This window comes from Meleagris gallopavo, chromosome 12 (assembly GCF_000146605.3).
Source record: "Meleagris gallopavo isolate NT-WF06-2002-E0010 breed Aviagen turkey brand Nicholas breeding stock chromosome 12, Turkey_5.1, whole genome shotgun sequence".
Taxonomy (NCBI): domain Eukaryota; kingdom Metazoa; phylum Chordata; class Aves; order Galliformes; family Phasianidae; genus Meleagris; species Meleagris gallopavo.
In genome coordinates this window covers 17332028-17351224 of record NC_015022.2, presented here as the reverse complement: position 1 = coordinate 17351224, position 19197 = coordinate 17332028, and the positions used below count along the sequence as shown (strand labels likewise).

Below are 19197 nucleotides of genomic sequence, written 5' to 3'. Positions count from 1 at the left end.
AGTGGCACTATTCTAAGGGAGATCCGCTCATTCTCTTTACAGTAACGTGTCAATCCATGTAATATGCTAGCATTAGTTGTGCTTACTGATGATATTGCATGAGATCGCAATTTGAATGCTATCTGTATGCCTTCTTTTAGGATTGCTGTGCAACTCTCAAATCCTGTTCTCATCTGCATGCTGAAATAGCTTTTACTGCTTTGCTTGTTCCTTGAGAGGCTCAGTGTTATGTTTCCAGTAGTCTTTAGAGGACCAGCAAGAAGGATCACATCAGGTGTGCATCACATTTTGTATTCACTCTCTTGGATGTACGTGTAGAGTATCAGTTGTTTTATCAGATACTTTATAGTGGCTTTCACTGAAAGGATGAAAATGACCTCTGCAGAAGGAAGTAATGACAAAGTAGCTACAGCACAAACCTCAGGAACTGTTGTGCTCTGGGGCACTTACTGCTTTTATATTGCTTTTAATTTGAGGGAATTCACTTTTGAGATGGAGAATGTGTCCACACAGGTCTTTGGAGCAGAACAGTTCTGTAAGGGCAAGCCATGAAGGTGTGATTCTGTTCCCACCAACTAAAGATCATTGATTTCAGTGAGTTTGAGCAGTTGATTGCATAAATCTGTGTGATCCTGAAAATATTACTGAAATGTGTATAAAGGTTCTATGCTTAAAATCAGTTCCGTTAACATAAGATCAGCCACATTGAACACCTAATGTATCTGTATCATACCATTACAGGAATGCCTGAAGGTGCACAGTATTTGGTACTGGTCCCTTCATTGCCTGGTCTTTTTCTTTTCCTAAGGAAAAACAGCAACAGTAGAAGCAGACAAACCACTTGAGATTATTTTATTTTATTTTTTTAAGTATGTCAAAGATACTTTAATCTCAGGAAGTTGGATATAACTTGGGTTGCTTTGATTGATCAGAACAACAGCTACCTTGAACTGCTTTTGATTTTTTCAGATGTATGCCTTCACACACATTGGAGCGCCCAGATGTCACACAGATACTGGGCATGATATTATCCTGTCTTCTAACATCACACTGATGATCAAAAATACAAAGTAGAGAGCGAACATAGTGAGCCCTAGTATTTTGTTCATTTTCCATTTACATAAAGCAATTGAGATGATAACAAATAGAAGCATGAGAAAAAGCAGAACAATAGCACAAAACAAACCATTACTACTGACTGCAACAGGACTGAATCCGTTGAAGACTGAATATAGAAACCAAGGAACTGGCAAACTGCAAGAAAAGGAAAAGTAATTGAAATAAATGCTTGAAGGCAGTTCATTTTCTGCATTATAAATAAGCAATTTTTCTAAACTCTTACAGGAAAAAATGCATAGCTGCATTGAGTGTAACTCAGCATAAATCTAAAATTGATGTTGTTGGTGTGGAAAAATTGCATTTGGATAATGCTTGTACTATCATAATGCAATACAATAGTCTAAAAGGGCTTTCAAAATAATAACTGTGAATTAAGTGTCTCAGCATGCTCTCATAAAGGAGTAGGTTCTGATGCTTTATCGATGAAAGATGCAGGCACAGATACAGAGCCTTGGCTGCAGAGAATCTGAATGCCTCTGAGTGACCAGATGAGGATTCTGCTTGTAAATGTTCGGTGTTGGCCTAAGATGAATTGCATTTTGTCCTAGAAAATCAGTTTCCTGTTGACTCAGAATTTAGGGAAGGTGATAGTGCCATTTCACGCTACGCACTGTTATTTTAAGCTGTAGAACAATGCCTTGAATGGTGTGCAACTTAATATTCATTCTGCACTGGGTTGCTAAAATCTATCTTTCCTGGGTTGGTTAAATTTTCTAAAAATAAATACATGTAACTGGTGGTCTGACTGTCCTTCAGTTAGGTGCAGATGAAATGAAATTAACTGAAACATTTCTTTAGTTTAAAAACCGTGTTTTGTATTTTGGAAGAACTGCATCTCTCAGCATTGAACTAATACTCACCCAACAGTGATATCGAAGATATTGCTGCCTACAGAACTGGAGACAGCCATGTCACCTAAGCCTTTCCGTGCAACAATGACACTGGTGATAAGGTCAGGGATCGATGTTCCTGCTGCCAGGATGGTTAACCCCATAATTTCCTCTGATATCCCAATTGTTTCACCAACCTAACAGAACAGCAACAAAGTAAATTAGGGCTGTTCATTTTGGAACACAGAATATAGTCTCACTGCCTTCTAGGTTTTGTGCCATATTTGAATTGAAATATTTTTCATTCCCTTAACTGTGGTAGCATGTTGTATAGGATGAAAAACTAAATTTAATAGTGTGTGTTAACCTCAGATTTGTTCTATACTATACATCACCTTGCTTGGTCTTGGTAAAACTGTGATCAGATGATCACTGTGAAGTCAGTTACAGCGTAACACATTCTTCTGTCCTACATTTGCCTCTTCTGGATGTATTTCATTTTTCCTTTTGCAAATTTAACATCAGCTCTGTATGAAAAATCTTAGCATTTATGGCTTGATTAACTATGTTGTGAATGTGCAGTGAGCCACTTGATATGAAGTGTGGGTCTGAGTCTGCAAGGCACAAATTTCTGTTGCCCAAAGCTCCAAGTGCATATTAAGGCAGTTGGAGTTGAAATCATTTAGCAGCTTCCAGAACCTGTGTTATCCTAGAACTGTAATTAGATAAGAGGTAATTTTGTTCCACACAGATTCATTTATCAGTTAAAAGTATTAAGGTAAATTTTGATGGCACTTTTCCTTTCATTGATACACAACTTCCCTTAGAAGCTCTTCAAAAAGAACCTTTTTTCAAATCAAAAACAATGAAACTGCAATTTCCCTTTTGGATTCTGACAAAACAAAGTTTCTACTGTTTTGATGGATGACTGCAGCTGCAATTCATCAGATAAAATGCCACAGTGACAATCCGTTCCTTAACATCTGCTTGTTCTGAAATGATCTTGTTTGCAGACAGAAAATAAATCCCTCACCTGATGAGCCCACCACACCATGAGGTAAGAGAATGCTGCAATCCAGATGATGGACCCGAAAAATGTGATGACAAAGAATTTTTTTGAATCCTGTTAAAACCAAGTTTGAAAATGAAAACATGAAGTTTCAGGAAGGTTAACAATCCTTGGTGAAAACTATTCACATGGAGTGCTTCATTGTAATCAACTGTTTGATATAGACCTTGGTCTTTGTGGGTTTTTTTGACAACTTTATTAGATGACCAATTGTTGCTACTTGTTAATTACTTTAATTAAGTCTCTGGAACTGTGCTATGCTACAGCTGGGGCTGCTTTTCTACTCTCTGCAGCATTAACAGTGAGTAATGTATAAGGCTCTTGACATGGAAAAATAGAATGGGAGATTCTTGTTAAGAAGTCTTTAGCTCAGTTAAGAAATATGGTAGCAGAAGAAAAATGGATTCTTACTGGGTTTCTGACATCAGGTATAGTGCTCCACAGAGGGAAGACAATGGGAAAAAGGAAGAGGTAAATTGCTTGTTTTTCCTGGTTTCTGGCCATTCAAGAGATAACGGTTCATCGTTTTCTTCATCATCTGTGCTGTCATCATCACTGTCATCCTCACTGTCAGAGCTGCTGTCTTCTGAGTTATCACTGTCTGAAGGGGGCTGTAGGTCAGGAAAAAAAAATCCAATATGCTTCACTCTAACAAGGAGCTGTGCAGCACTTATTCTCCATGACCACGCTGTGGCTGAGGGCAGCCAGAGCCCGCATCTTGTTACTCTGGGACAAAATCCAGGTCTATCCTATTTTGGTGCAGATGCCTATCTTGTGATTCTGTTAACTATTTTGTATAAGTCAACTAGAATGAACTTTTCTACTTGTGTTAGAACTCTAAGATTGACTGTCTTTGACAACCTTTCCTCATCAAAACAACCACATTACAGAATTGGAAGGAGGGATGAGGGAAACAGAGCACAAAAGCATGCTGCTGACCAGACTGACTTACTTTCCCTTGTCCTGGAGTTGCCCTCTGGCCTCATCGGAGTCAACTGAGGAGAAAATATTATACAGGAGCAGCTGGTGTCATGTTTTAGACCAAGGTTGTCTTCGGTCATAAGCCTAAATGTCTAAAACAACTCTTTATCTTACCTCATCACTACACACATAGTCTACTTAAAGTTGCTAATTATGAGAACCATGCTAGGTTTTACTCCAGAAGCCCTGGGCTCTTATTGCATATGATCCTTTATTTAATACCTGCCCATCCTGTGGTGTGTTCTCCTTCTGTTTGTCTTTGCTGGGTTCAGAATCACTGGCAGGAGTTACCTGGATGGTCTTCTGTGGTGCCTGCTTCTCTTCTGCTAAAAGTAGTAAGAAGGGATAGTGATTTTAGTCATGTTAGTATGATCACCTTTATCTGCAGGTGAGTTAGTTTGCTCCGAAAACATAAAATATTTCATGTTTAACCTAGGCCAATGACTGATGCTTTGTCATCCTTGCCTATTGTGAATCACTGTTCTTAAAAGGAGGTAGAAGCTGGTCCACCTGCTGCAGGTGGTCTTAGGAGCATCAAAGTATTGCTCTGAAGCTGCTCTAAGAGGCACGTATACAAAAAGAGGGAAATGCTAATTATCTGATCTCTGCCTGATGATTATTGGTTTCAGTCTGGATTCTGAAGCCTTTAGTGGAGCCATTCTCTAAAGCCAGAAGGATATAAAGCTTTACTCCCCTTTGTTTCTAGTAGAGCACAGCACTCTCCAGGGAACGGGTGCACTGTTAGGCTTCTGAGAAATGACAGCAATGTGCTACCAGACGTTAATCCCCAGTCATCTGATACATACTCAAATTCAAATAGAGAAGTGCTGATGCATACAGGGAAAAAATCTGCAGTATTCTCTGCGCTGTTCTTGTGTTAACCTGTGTTAATCACATTATCCTAAGAATTGTATGTGGTTGGGGAATTATAGGGTATCTTATGCTGAGCTGAGTGAGTTGATCCAGTGCCTCTCACAACTCCAGTAAGGAGCAAGTTTAGAGGGAGTTTTTCAGAAACGTTTTTTCACGTAAGACCTTGCTCCAGAAATCCCAAACACACACGAGTAGACATGGAATACTTTCAGCCAAAGTGGCAGCACCTATTGATAATGCACAGCCCTGTCTGTGCACCAGATAATTCTGTGGAAGGTGTCAAAGAATGGAAGTTCATAGTCAGTGAAGTCAATGTGGTTTTGGTAGCCTGCACTGAGAATTTGTTTCTTAATATTTTCCTGAAGTTTTCACTCTCATGGGTGGTGCTCAGTGTTGTTAGGTACACAGGTGACTCATTGCAGCAGCGTGCTTGTGGAAGTGGGACCTTCCACATAAACGTTATTGTTTTCTTCTTCCAAATCACTGACAGCACAGGTCTGTGTTGTAGCATAGGCCAGCTGCTGCCTCCAAACTACTCAAAGTCTGTATCAGCAGTGAAATAGTAAGAACTATTCAAAGGGAGGATGTACAGGCACTTAGAGTGGTTTTAGAGAATATTAGTGTGGCTTTTCTCTGAGGAGGAGTCTTCTATGCTATTTTGCAACTGTGTCAAATTTCTAGGCTGAAAGGAAGGTATTTTGGTTTAAAGAACATACCTACCAAAGATGAGCAGTATAGCAACTTCCAAGTACTTTCTGTTTGAATCCTACCCCAAGAGCTACTTGTCCTGTAGGGATGGCTTTCACTGCCCACTGTTATTGTATATTGATTGATTTCTGCTGCATTATTACAGCAGCCACCTGTGACCAGTAATAACAGAAAAATCTGTGTCATACTGAGTATTTCTTTGCCAGCCCCTGGGTGCTCAATGCTGTGAACGCGTGGGATTTCAGTGCAAAACAAAGCAAATGGTATTGACTTTTCTTGCACTCACCTTCTGGTTTTGTTCCTTGCCCAGCCTGAGAGTCAGTCTTGACCTTGGCTATATTGCTCAGGATATCAACCCTGTCTTTAAATTTTGCTGTGAATGAGAAAGATGCATTGTCAGCAGCTGTCAGCTATGGGAGAACAGGAGCAGTTTTGATGCAATATCGTTTTGTTCCCAAAGGACAGCTGATTTTGTTCATGCTAGATTATGTGCAAACTAAAAATGGACACCTTCCTTGTGCCACATGGCTTTACTGTGCTGCTACTGATGACCTGATTGTGAGGAAAATGGAAAACCTATCTTTTTCATGATATTTCAAAGTATATGTGAATTGTCTCCCCTGCCAGTGAGACTCTCCAGAACTTAATCTAAGTTGATGGTATCCGGTTTCAAGATGGTCCAGGCTATCCTGAAAAGGACCACCTGAATGATCGTCTTCACCAGTGCCATGTCCCACTGTATTTCTGGCACTGATGAGGACTTTTTCTGCTGCAGCTAATGCTGTGCTCAGCTGAGCTGCTTTATTATAGTTTTACAGGGAACTCTGAAACTGTCTCTGTGTTTACCTGTGCACCTGCTGGAGGGAGCCTGCTTTGCAGAGGAGTTGGACTCGATGTTCTCTACAGGTTCCTGTCAACCCCTACAATTCTGTGAATCTGTGATTCTCTCTCTATAGTTTGACGTTGCACTCAAGTGTCTTAACTCCTACTCTTGCTGAAAATGAGCCAGTCCCCAGCTCAGAGGAAGGCTTTACTTTGCTCTGAGCTTTATCCTCTGCTGAGCTGCCTGCCCATTGACCAAGCAGATGGAAGCAGATGGTCACAGGTTTTGTGCGTGGATGTGGCCACCAGAAATCGGCTGTGTTCTGCCTCACTTGTGCATGGGGCTGTAAATTAATTTCCTCTGAAAGTTTTATTGCACTGACTTAATCTCCTGTACTGTTGACTGGGCAACCAGAACGTGCTATTGTTGCTTGTCTCAAGGGCATGGCACTGTCATGTTATTCACACTGTGAGATGGAGCTCATAGAAATAGCAGCTCTGAGCCATGCGGGCAGGTCAAGTTCTGGGCTGAACTTTGTGGAAAAACGATGGATTTCAGATGTGTCCGATAATTGTCCCTGGCTCTGACATTAAGGTCTCTAGAGAGGAGTTTTAGTCTGGTGTGATTCCTGTTATCATCTGAGAAGCATTTTTCAGCTGGTGGAGCAGCTACAGAGGGGAAATGATAAGCTCTCCTCCTATGAAAAGCTGCTGGGACTGAGGAGCCCAGCTCTCCCTTCTACTTGCCACTCTTGAAGCCTATAGAGGGGATGTGAAGCTTTGTTCTCCCTCTCCTACTGCTGCTAAGCACAAGCACTGTCACCAATACAAGGCAGTGAGGTGACTTTCTGCTCCCAGATTCCTTGAACCGCTGGCCCGCACTCCTCTATTCAGCTTTTCCCAGAAGCTGCCACAAAAGCTCCTGTCAGCAGGGTCAGAGCGGTCAGGCCCAGCCTGAAGGAGATTACACAAACCCCAGCTGCTGGTTCCTGCCCTCACCTGGGCACAGGCTGTGAGCACCGACAAGCAGAGCCTGTGACCCTCCACGTTAGGGATAAACAGCTTAGGCCCAGGGCGCTATCCAGTTCTCATCAGATCAGCCTCATTTAAAAAGGTGTTAATGCCTCTGACACACATTCTGTGCAGGATGTATTGAGACTGGAGGAAGAGATGGCTGTAAGCTACCAGATCTGCAGGTCAGCCTGGCAGAAGGGGTAGCTGTCAGCTCAGCCCCTGCTGGTGTTGGAGATTAGCTCAGCCGTGCAGGGCAGCATGCTACTGCAACCATGGGTCCTGTCGTGGCCAAGCACTTGGTTTTGAGGGCAGTGCCTGTGCCCATGGTCCTGTGGGCTGTGTGTGTGTGTCAGTGCCAGTGCAGTCACTTGGCTTGATTTCAACACTGGGTATTGTCAGCTTCCAGGAACTTGCACAGGGGGATGTCTCTTTGAATTTCAGGAAGTTTGCACTGTGTGCTTCCAAGTCCACTCAGCTCCTGCACCAGTGGGTCTCCAGCTGTCTTTTTGTTGCTGTCTTTTTCTTGCTGCTTTTTAAGCATTCATTCTGCTGGAAACTCTGCCAGCTGGTCTGAGAGTGCCTTGCACAGGGCATGCCTACATCCAGAAGCACTGAGATGACCCTCAGGCAAGCTTACTCCAAGGAGCAATAGCATCCAGGCTGTGCTCGGGGTTGCAGGTGAGCTCCTGCCTTGGGTCCAGCTCTTGTATTTAGCTCATTTTTTGGTTCTGGTATTTAACCCATCAGGACTAACTTACACTATGAGCAATGGGGAGGAATTTTTAAACTATGACACAAACCTGAGGGACATGAGGGTTCTGCTATCCTGAAAGTGCAAGTGCAAGTGCAAATCATGATCTCGTGATTATTTTTGGTCCTTTTCTCCTTCTTAACACAAGTGATTGATTGCTAGAGATGCAACTGTGGCTGCCTTCTGTCTTTGAGCTGAGCTCTGGCCTTCAGCACTGCTTGCTGCTTTATTCTGGTCTGATTTCCAAAATTAATAGCTCTTTAACTGGGACATAGTGAGGGTAGGCAGCTGTGATAACGTTGCTGCTGGATCCTTTGCCTTCGTATAAAAGTAAAATCAGATTTGTCCTCTGTCTGTATGACTAGAGTGCAAAGAATAACTTCATGGTAAAACACGAGGTTCAGAAATTAGAGGACTCCTTGGTCTTCCAAAAATCCTTGCTGCCTTTAACTCCTCAGCAGTTCCCTCTGGTGTCTAGCTGGGAGATCTTGAAAAGGCCTCATATTGTGCTTCTACACAGTGTCTGAGAAAGTGAGGAAAAGTCTAAAGTTGCTAGAAATTCCTCATTTTAAAAAAGGTACTCTGAAAAGGTAGGCTTCTGCCAAAAATACACTTCAGAATGCAGTGTGAACTTCTAAAGCACCTAGTCAGTTAAAATGCCTTGTTTCCTCCAGACACAGAAAAAGACTTAAATTATGATCCTTTCTTAATTTATATATATATATATATATATATATGTATATGTATATATGTATATATAAATCATTGTGAACTTAGTCCATTGTTCAAGTGGGAAATTCTGTTTCACAAGGGGTGTTAAACCAGGAACAGTGAAACAAAGCTTGTATTTCAGACTTTACTTCATTTCTAAGACCCTTGACTCTGTAAGTTGGTTTGGCAGGCCCGGTGCTGTCAGTCTAACACAAACTTCAGGGCTCTGACTGCTTTGAAAGACCTTCTGTGCAGTCCAAGTACAAAGCAACTGCAGTATAAGGAAGGAAACTCCCCCGAGATCCTACCTGCACTAGGTTGAGTCAGGAACTGCTGAGAGATAGTTGGCAACCTTTTCCTTTTGTAGTGTTCTTTAGTGTTGCCTAAGTGCTGATGCTACAGGCTTTGGCAAGAAGCAACAAGGACCCTTGAGGATACAGATTTCTTTGGGATTGTTTTTATGCTGCAACCTAATTACAGATGGTGCTGTGTGTCCTGCAAAAAGAAGGACTTTATGGATGGGAACCAGTTGTCCTGAGGATACCGAAGGGCAGCAGTGATATTAAATCTGAGGCTGAGTTTGCAGCTGTAGAATGCCTTGGCAGGGTCACAACCTTTTCAGAGTTATCCCGGGAAAATCTCTTCATCTTTTTGGCAGGTATCCTCAAAGCACTTCAGTGGCTCAGTCAGAACTGATTCTTTTTCTTCAGACTACCTTTTCTTTAGTTACAAATCTGCCAGGGCAAGGAGTGTCTCCTGCACAATACAAAGTATCTGGAACTCTGGGTCTTTGATTTCAAGTGCTGTGCTGTTGTAATATCAATAATTTTCTTCACAATTATCTTTTCCAAGGAGCTGTTTCTGCTCCAACAGTGCTGAGTAGAACAGGCATGCACCCAGAGCAGAGGTTAACTCTGTGTCATTATTATAGCAGAGAGTCTAAGGAATAACAGCCTTCTGGAGAGACTGAAACCCATCGTCACTGTCGCCATTAGACTTGCTTAAGTGTGTAAGATCACACTCCCATCTAGTGGCTGCGGCACACAGAGACAGGAACTCAAAGTCTGCCTGGATAAAAGCGAAGAGAAAGCTCTGAAGGAGAGCTAACATCTCAGCCGCCCCTTAATCACAGTTATCCATTCTTCATAGACTGTGGTAATGAAAAGCCCCCACCATGTGCTCTGTGCTGAGCTGCCTGGGGCAGCGCTGCCATTCTCTCCTTGGCCTGGGCCCCAAAAATTCCTGATGAGGGTCACACAAAACTGAGGACACCAGTCTGTACAAAGGCATGTAGAGCTGCATAAGGATGAGGAGTCAGAAGTTCTCTTAGTGGCAGCAGTCCTTCAGGTCTGGCACTTTCAGATGCTAAATCAAGTGGCACGTCTCATAGATTTCTGGTTTTATCCATGTGCTGTTCATACAATATTTTGTGGGGAGCAGGAAGCACTACAGCAAACCCTGATGAATTTGGCTCTTGTTAGGCTGTGGTTAGTAATTTGATGGGTGCCTTTACTAAAAGTTTGTCAAAGGGAACACTTATTTGTCTTGTTGTCCTTATAAAGTCTCTTTAGTTCCCTCAATCAGTTTGTGCTGCTGGGATTTTGATCTGGAGAGTCCTTTTTGTAACCTCACTGATAGACACGAGAGGTGTTTATCTGCTTAGCTTCAATCTCCCTTTGAATGGACAAATGATAATCTCTTTAGAACAAGTAGGGCAGTGGAGGGGCAAGGCATGTGCTGAGATAGGAAGGAAAAATACTAAAAAAAAAAAAAAGAACTTCTCTTTTTTTAAACTTTCTTTAGAATTTCTTGGAAAATGAAACAAGGCAGAATATCAGAAAATTGTGTTCAAAGGCACATGTACGTCTGGAGATGTGGCTTCCTGCAACATGGACTGTTTAGAAGGTGTCTAATAGTTCTGAGCTCCAACCGTTAGGAGTTGGCCCACTGCCTGCAAAGTACTGTGAGCAAAAACACAGAATGGTTTGGATTGGTTGGAAAGGACCTTAAAGATCATCCAGTTCCAACAGATTCTCTGTTCTGAGGGCAAGGACACCCTTCACTTACCTTTGGTCAAACACTGGAACAGAGTTCTTACAGAGGTGGGTGATGCCCCATGCCTGTCAGCATTCAAGAGGTGTTTGGACAATGCCCTCACTGATATGCTTTGACTTCTGGCTAGCCCTGAAGAAATTATTCAGTTGGACCAAATGATCTTTAAAGGGTCCTTTCAGCTGTTCTATTCTATTCTATTCTCCTTAATCATATTCTGAAACAGGGTACAGTTTGCTATGGCAGTGATAATGCAATGTGGTATTGCAGGTAGGCATTTAGAAGTCCTCAGAAGTGGTCCAAGCCACATACAAGTTACTTTAACCATCATAATTGGAACCTGCTGTGTGTTTTAAATCTCAGCTGGGATTTTAATCAGCATCAGAAAGATAATTTTTCAAGATTTTAACTACTTCTTCTTCAGGTTTATGCCTCGTGAGGGAATGTGTACAGCTGAGGAAATGCACAGGTAAGGGGCTCCTCCCATGTGAATTTCCCAATTATAAATGAGGCTGATATGTTCAGCCCTTTCCTGAAGGGCTGTCAGATAAAAAGCCTTCAACTGATTCCACCACTCTGTTTTCAGTGATGCTGCCTTCCACCAGCAAAAGACATGCCTCCATTAAGCTGCTCTGTGATAAAGGCTGCAAGATGAAGCCCCTCACACATAGAGCATTCACTCACCTCCTCCCAGAGGGTCCAGTGTGTGGATCATGAGTTGGAAGATGGTGCTGCGCATTTGAGAGTTGTGCAGGGAGGCTGAGCTGCTGCCTCGCTGTAAGGCTGTTGTTGGCTATGGAAAGGTACAACACAACAATCAGTAGCAATTTCCTCCTCAAAACATCTTCACAGTTGGTTCACCTCTGCACAGGGGATGCATTCATACAAAGGCTGATCTCCCCAACCCAGCGTGGATTTCAGACACCCTCTGCATGCAAGTTCACAGGCTGTTGGTACCAGCTGCTCATAGCAAGATACGTGCTCCTGAGATAATGGGCCAGTCTGTCCTTTGATGCAATGAGTTTTCACTGACTCAGCATCAGCACAATGTAATAAAATATGCAGTGATTTTAGTCATAATTAATAATAATAACTGATAATAGTAGATTGGTATGCTGCTCCAAGGTAGCACTACAGTGGTTTCAAATGTCCTAACTTAAATTGAAGGCTCTCAAGCTCTGTTTTTACTGTCAATACTACATTCTTAATGAGCTTTTGACTGAACATTAATTAGTACAGGTAGGTTAAATGCATAGAGGAAAAAATAGCATCCCCTTGAGGAAGCTAACACCTGTTTTGTTATGTACACGTGCAGCCAATGGATCACACAAGCCTCTGAACACAGGAAGGACAAAGTGGCAGGAATTCAATAGGAGCAGAGCAATTGGCTCTCTTGCTATAGGGAAGAACAGACACTACCTCTGCCCTGGGAGGAAAATCAGCCATGAAAGCAGGTAAGAAAAGCTATGATCTGAATTCTCCTCTGTCTGTTTCACCCTGTTTAAAGTGTAGTACTAACAGCACTCTGCTAGTCAATTACCACTTGGGCAGTCTCTTAGTTTTTTTAAATTCCTTTGAGGACCCAACTCAGCCAGGTGTCCTCTTAATTAAACTGTGAGTACTGTGCCAAGAACTGCTGGTTCTTTGCATGAAATAGGATTTAGTCCAGGTTTCTTGACACAGAAGACAACACTGTTTATCAAAGCCTGACACAGGGAGGGGTTCAAAATATGACTTATTATCCTGGCTAAGTTGCCTAGACCTACCTGCAGCTTCTTCCCATCTGCTGGCATTGTTCCATCCTCTGCAACTGCCACACTGCTTTTCTGTGTACAAAAAAGAATGAAAACCTTTGAATGCCATTACCACTTCACCTGCTCTTGTGGGATCTATAGATCGCTCTTCAGACTGATATCTGAATTGAAGGTGGAACAATCAAAAGAAATGACTATGTACGAACGCTACTGAAAGTGCCGAAGCCATGTGCTGTCCCTAAACCAATACAGCCTCTGAGGGAAGCAGGATTCTGCCTGCAACAACTCAGTGAGGATGTAGGTATCCAGAAACAGAAATGTTCCTCTACCTCCCGTTCCTTGTAAATGTACACAGCCCCAGATTTCATCCCCAAACATCTGTATCCTGACTTATCTTCTTTTAAAGGCAGAGTGAAAACACAAAGATGTGTCGTCTTCCAGTGATCAGTATTACTTTCCATAAAAGTACTTTATTTGTCTCAGGGGTTAACTCTAGCATCTCTATGTCTTGCCATTATATCCTAGTGTGAATTCTTTATAGACTTAAAAGGCAAGAATTTTTTTTTCTTTGAGTCTAAAGGAATGGGCTTAGTTCTTCATGATTGGTGATAGACAGTGGTGCAGCACGGCTGTGGGCTCTCAGGACTCCCAGCCATGAACCCTGGCCGAAAGACAGACTAACAGGAGGAAAAAAAGACACTTTCTTAGTTTTGTGTGCCTTTGATTATCTTTACCACTTTTCCTTCCTTTCCTTAAATTACATGAAGAGAGTGCCAAGACCAGAAGAGACAAAACATGTTTGAATGCCAGTGAGACACATCTGAATGGTAAAGCGTGCCAGTGCCAGAGGACAGCTTTAAATCTAAGTCTGCTCCACATCTGGCAGTAGTACAGGCCAAGAGAATTAAGTGGCAGCAGGAGAAGGAGAAGGGGGAACAACTGAGGGGGAGGAATTGAACGGGCAGACTCAGATCCCAAGTGTTCTGGACCACATATCCTGGCCAGATCTGCCAGATTGAAAGGATAACTGGCTCTGGCAACAGCCTTCAGATGCTATCTTTTTGTAGGCAGTCATGTCTTCCTTCAAAAGATGGTGAGCAAAGGGCCCTGGTCTCAAACTTTGAGAAAGTAATTACAGCCACAGATCTTCTTGTCTGTGCACCAGTAGCATAAAGAATTGTGTCTCTGACACAGCTGTGATTAATACATAGAAATAGGATTTGGGCATTTTGATCCTGTGACTAAATGCTGACTGGGAGCAGTGGCAGTGGCTGTGGAAGGCTGCCAGATCCCTTTCTGTGCTGCTGACTGGTAACAAGTGATACCACCAGCATCACAATAATACATCTAAACTCAAAATGGGAAAGGAGTTTCTTCCAACATCCCTCATCTGCAAGAGGCTTGGAGATTGCCCATTACAGAAGCCTTTTTATCTGTTTGAGTATTTGTCCAATCTTGTTTTCAGACTAACTTGCTCCTGAAAGTGTGTATGTGTCTTTTTTAACTCCTTCATAACCACTAAGTGAGCAAAATCTCATGTCTGTCTTTGAAAGATGCTACATGTCCCCAACACATGTTTAATAATTCCTGGGATATTTAGTAGTGTTCTCTCTAATTTATTAGAATCTCTGTTGTCTAGCTTGTATTTTCTTCATTTTATATCATAATTATTAGCCAGTGTCTACATCCTGAGGTCTTGAGTGTGCACTCTGTCAAGAAGATGCTAGTTCTTTTTCTTTTTTTTTTTGTTGGTTTATGATAGGATTAATTATTTCCAACTTGCCCTTTGAACAATAAGGACACCAACCTTTCGCATATGCTCTGCTGATGCTGCCTGCACAGCATTTAGCTTCTTGCTCAGCTCCTCCTTCACCCATTGTTCTAGAGACACGTTGTGTTTCATGGTAAACACATATGTGGCATAGGCAGTCAGTAAAAGGAGGCTTTCCCACCAATCAATGACACTGTCTAGGAAAAACAGGATGAGCATCAGTAAGTCTACAATGTAGAATGAGATGTCTCTAAATAAAGGCCACCATGTCAGGTGTAGTATCTCCCTTGAGAAGAGGGCACAGGTGCCAATGACAAAGAGGATATTAAACACTGCTGAGCCCACAATGGTACCGATGCCCACATTGCTGTGTGAGATGAAGACACCTATGAGGGAGGTGAAGAGTTCTGGTGCGGATCCACCTGCTGCCATGAAGGTGGCTCCAGCCACGTCTTCAGAGATCTGCAACTTCTCTGTGATCACTCCCAAAGCTGGGACAAAATACTCATCACACACTATGGCCAAGGCCACAAATACATACATCATGCCAAAGATGTGAAGTACAACCCACCCTTGCCTCCGTTCTTCCACACTGAATAGGTCCTGGGGATATTCTCCTTTGGATTTATACACCGTCTTTTCATCTGGGTAGCTTTCACTGACATTTTCTCGCTGTGTTGTATCCTCTGCTGCAGCGATGGGCACAGTTGGCTCAGGATCAATATACACACAGTGCCTTATTTTGGGTGCTGCTGTGACATTGCTGGTTTTGGAAGTCTTGTTGCGGGAAGGCTCCCTGGAGGTCACTTTCACAGGGTCCTCATGTTGATGTGCAGTGAGAAGTGCTGGAATGGCAGAGGGGCTGAATTGGAGCTGATAGACAGAGAGGAAGGACACTATGGCAAGGAAGAAAAAGATTCGGTTCCGTTGTAGCCGTCTTCTCCGTGGTAAATGCATTTCCTAAAGGTTCAAAAATCAGATCCGTGTCCAGAGCCACTGAAGACTTCTCTTGATTAGCAGCTTGCCCTTATAGCCACCATTGGAGCTTCTAACTGATCTTAAGCATCAGGAGTGAAACTGCATGATATGAAGTGTAGAATCCTGTAAAGGAAGATCTAGTGTTTAAAACAAAAACAAAAACAACAACAACAACAAAAAAAAAAAACAAAAAAACTGCAATTCCGATCATTATCTCACAGAGTGATTTTCTATTTTTCCATAAATGGAAATGGGATTAAATTCAAGTAACCTCAACTCTAACTTCAGGCTTCTGTCTTTTCATTTTTTTTATGATGGGTGGCTGTGTTGATTGATAAACATAGGGTTACCTTAATAAAGGTTGGCTGAGATGGTCCAATCTGAGCTGAATTCTGATTCCACCTAGTGATCACATCCAGCAGCTATTAAGGTTTGTGTTTTCAATGGAATCACTAGTAATTCTGTAATGCTGATAATCGGATGAACTTTCTGCAGGAGGGAGGATAAGGCTTTTGTTAAGGAGCCTACTTGTACTCTAAATTGCCAGAAATGAAGAAGCTGTGAAGATGAGCCCATGCTGTAAAACTTCCTACCAAACAGACCAGTTATTCACCTAAGTAACCTCAACAGGTGGATGAAAACTGTTTGCTAGTTCCCAGTTATGCTGCTCTCTGGCTCTCCAGACTTGCACTTCCACAAACCGAGCAAATGGTGAGCTTTTCTCTTCCAGTTGGAAGAGAGCAGGAGGAAGGCTTGGTTCTAGTAATACTCAGAGTGCTGTGCATTCATTTTGTTTCTATGACTACATCTTTTTGAGCCCTTATGTAGAAGCAGAACTGGCAAAGTGGAATTATAATCATACCTTTTATTAGGGGATAATTAGCATATCTTCCATAATTATTTGAACAGCATTTTGAAAGAGATAAATTATAAATGCTAGAGTGACAGAGCCTAGATCTGTGATAATACAGAGACAGTGACTAAGAGCTGGACAGAATTTACACTTCAGCACTGCTTTGATTTTTTACCTTAGAATTTCACTATTCGTGGATTTTTTTTTTCCCTAGAGTGGTAATGTTGTTATTCTTCAGCTGGATGTGAATCACAGTTTTGTAAGCCATTCTCAGAAAAGCTTTTCATGCAAATCAGTTCTCACTTACCCTCTTGCATAACACTCAGTGAAGTAATCAGCCTAAATTTCTTGCAAGACAGGCATTATTATCTTCTTTTAAATAGGGAGGATCACTAAGGCAGTAGTAATTGAGGGTCATGGGAGTATCTAGATAAATAGATCACATAAGCTTTGCTTTTGATATGCAAAAAGTACATTAACATGCATATTGCAGAGTTGTGTAATACAGTATTCACCACAAATTGTGCACTGATACAGAATAACCTTCCAAAAACAAAATGGAAGATTGAAAACAAAGATGCACAGAGAACAGAAGACTTGTGAATGCATCCCCCTATTTAAACCTTCTTCAAAGACTATAACCAAAGGTAGGATGAACTGTTAACAGCTCTCCAGCCTTTCAGGTTGTTTTTGAATTATATTGTCTCCTACAAGTCAACTCCCAGTCAGCTCTTTTCTCTCTGATTGGACTGTCTCAATCAAAAGATCTCAAGCAATCCTACAGACCTCCACGGCTTACCTTCCAGAGATGCTGTCCAAGATGAGGAATACCAGCAGTTGAGTGGATTTCTGGAAGCTTTCTTGTCACTTAACATTGGGAGATGTTGGTGCAGAGAGAGGCAGATGAAAATGATCCCACTTTCACTGTGCCTCTGCTAGCAGAGTGGTGAGGGGGTCAGGTGTGAAGGACGTATTAGTGGAGGAATAGCCAATCCACTTTAATACCTGCAGTCTCTAAGACGATTAAGGAATGTTGTATAGATTTGATCTATATCTGAAGCCAATATCTTCATCTGCTACTACAGATTATTCTCGGTATGAGGGCAGGTGCTTATTTCCATTACAAACTATAATATAAAAGTATCAGCTGAGATATGTACCATTAGCTATGGACAAGAGCAGGCCACTGCTTGCGTAATTCATATTGCTGCTTCGTGTGCTGCAGTAGTTGCTTCAAGACAACTTGCACACAGTTTTGCTCTGACAGGCTGGATGAGCAGTTCTGCTGAGGCCACTTTTGCTGGCACAATCATGCTCCTTGCCAAAGATTTCGTGGTCATATGTAGCTCCAATCAGCACATTTATTGCAGTGGAACTGGAAATGCAGAAAGCAAACTGTTTTCTGAATGGCAGCAGTACACTCAGGCTTTGCAACAGAGGTCACTGATACCCCTCATCCTTACTCTGTATTTACTGGAACGGAAGAAGGATGTCCCTGAGCCCAGGGGATGCTTTTTCATAACGTATTCTATATATACAGCTATCTTTTTTCACTGTTGCAGTACTCTTCCACAGTACTGGCATCCAATTATAGATTGTTCCTGATTTACTGATGAAGATAATATTATTTCAATTGTGCCAAATGTCTTGAGTTTCTGATGCAGGTCAAGAACCGTATGCTGTTTACAGGACTCCTAGTGGGCCATGTTCCTATGGCTGTTTCTTTCCCCCTGGTTATTTTCTCCTCCTATTGCACTTATTTATTCATGTTTATTGGAAAATTCTCCTTGGGAGGATTACTGAAACCAGCAGTTTTAAATGATCTGTTGTCACTCTGACTAGTTCCATGCACAAGATCCCACTTTCTGCTGAGTTCCTCTTGACTTCCTTTCAGAACAGTTTTGAGCTTCATAAGTCCTGATTGCAGTTTGCTTTCTGCAATCAGTGTATTTGATGAAGGGGTTTTTTTTAGGGGGAAAAAAGCTTCTGAATAAGTGCGTTTAAGGTTTTGGTCACTTTGATCCATTTTGCCACCTGTAACACGTGCTGCAGCAGGGCTTTCTAATCTTCCCTGAAGTTCACTGTGAAGTCACCAGGAGGTGCTGGCTGTTCCTTGGGCACTTGTGGGAGACCTACACAAACAGTTCTCATCCTCAGTACTGGGAATGCTCCATTTCTGCGCTTACTTCTGATTTTAATTCCTTCTGACCATGTTTGAATTCTGAAAGCACATTGCTGTTCAGTCTGCTTTAGTCCCACAGAAGTATCCGCTTGCAGTTTCTCTCCGTAAGGGTCTGACATGAGTGTCTGCAGTATCTTTTGGACCTGAGCTATTAGCAGAAGTACAGAACTCAGCCAAGTGTTTCAAGCAGCAATGGAATGAGTTGGGCTCAGTGTGATCCCATCGACCCCCTGACGTCTGGTGAGGGATTGCAGCTCTTCCTCACGGAGCCTCCATCTCTGCAATCCCTCGGTATGAGGGGCCACGTCTCCTTGCCCTCTTTGTCTCACCAACATCTTTTTAGGGCACGCTTTTCCCTTCCTCACCTTTCTCTGTTGGGCTTTGCATGTGCTTGCAGACCTCCTCCAGGCAGCAGCATATTACTTTTTTTGGTTGTGTGTTTGGGTGCTGACCCTGCAGTTCTTCCTCAGAGCGAGCTGCACTGAGGCCTTACTTGGGACACTGAACACCTCGCTTTGTTTGCCATGTGTGGAGTGGGGCCGGTAACATTTCAAACACGGGGCTGCGGGATTTGTTGGAATCAACGGTGAGGTGTTTGTGGGATTGCTTAGCTACTGGGTTCAACAAGTGCGGGATTAAAACCCCACTGACCACCGTCGGGTCCCGAAGGAGCTGCGAGGTGTGCCTGGGCTTCCCTCTCCACCGCTTGAGGCGCGCCAGGAGCCGGCG

General features: G+C 42.6%; 1 protein-coding gene across 1 annotated transcript; it reads right to left on the bottom strand.

The window, feature by feature from the left end:
* Positions 1 to 203: 203 nt before the first annotated feature.
* SLC24A1 (solute carrier family 24 member 1) lies at positions 204 to 15548 on the bottom strand. Its single transcript, XM_031555351.1, is given in 10 exon segments — positions 204 to 1254; positions 1980 to 2146; positions 2983 to 3072; positions 3430 to 3506; positions 3509 to 3629; positions 4222 to 4325; positions 5867 to 5953; positions 11615 to 11723; positions 12697 to 12756; positions 14492 to 15548. Coding segments are annotated over 10 exon segments (1986 nt in total). The 5' UTR covers positions 15413 to 15548; the 3' UTR covers positions 204 to 1004.
* Positions 15549 to 19197: the final 3649 nt, after the last annotated feature.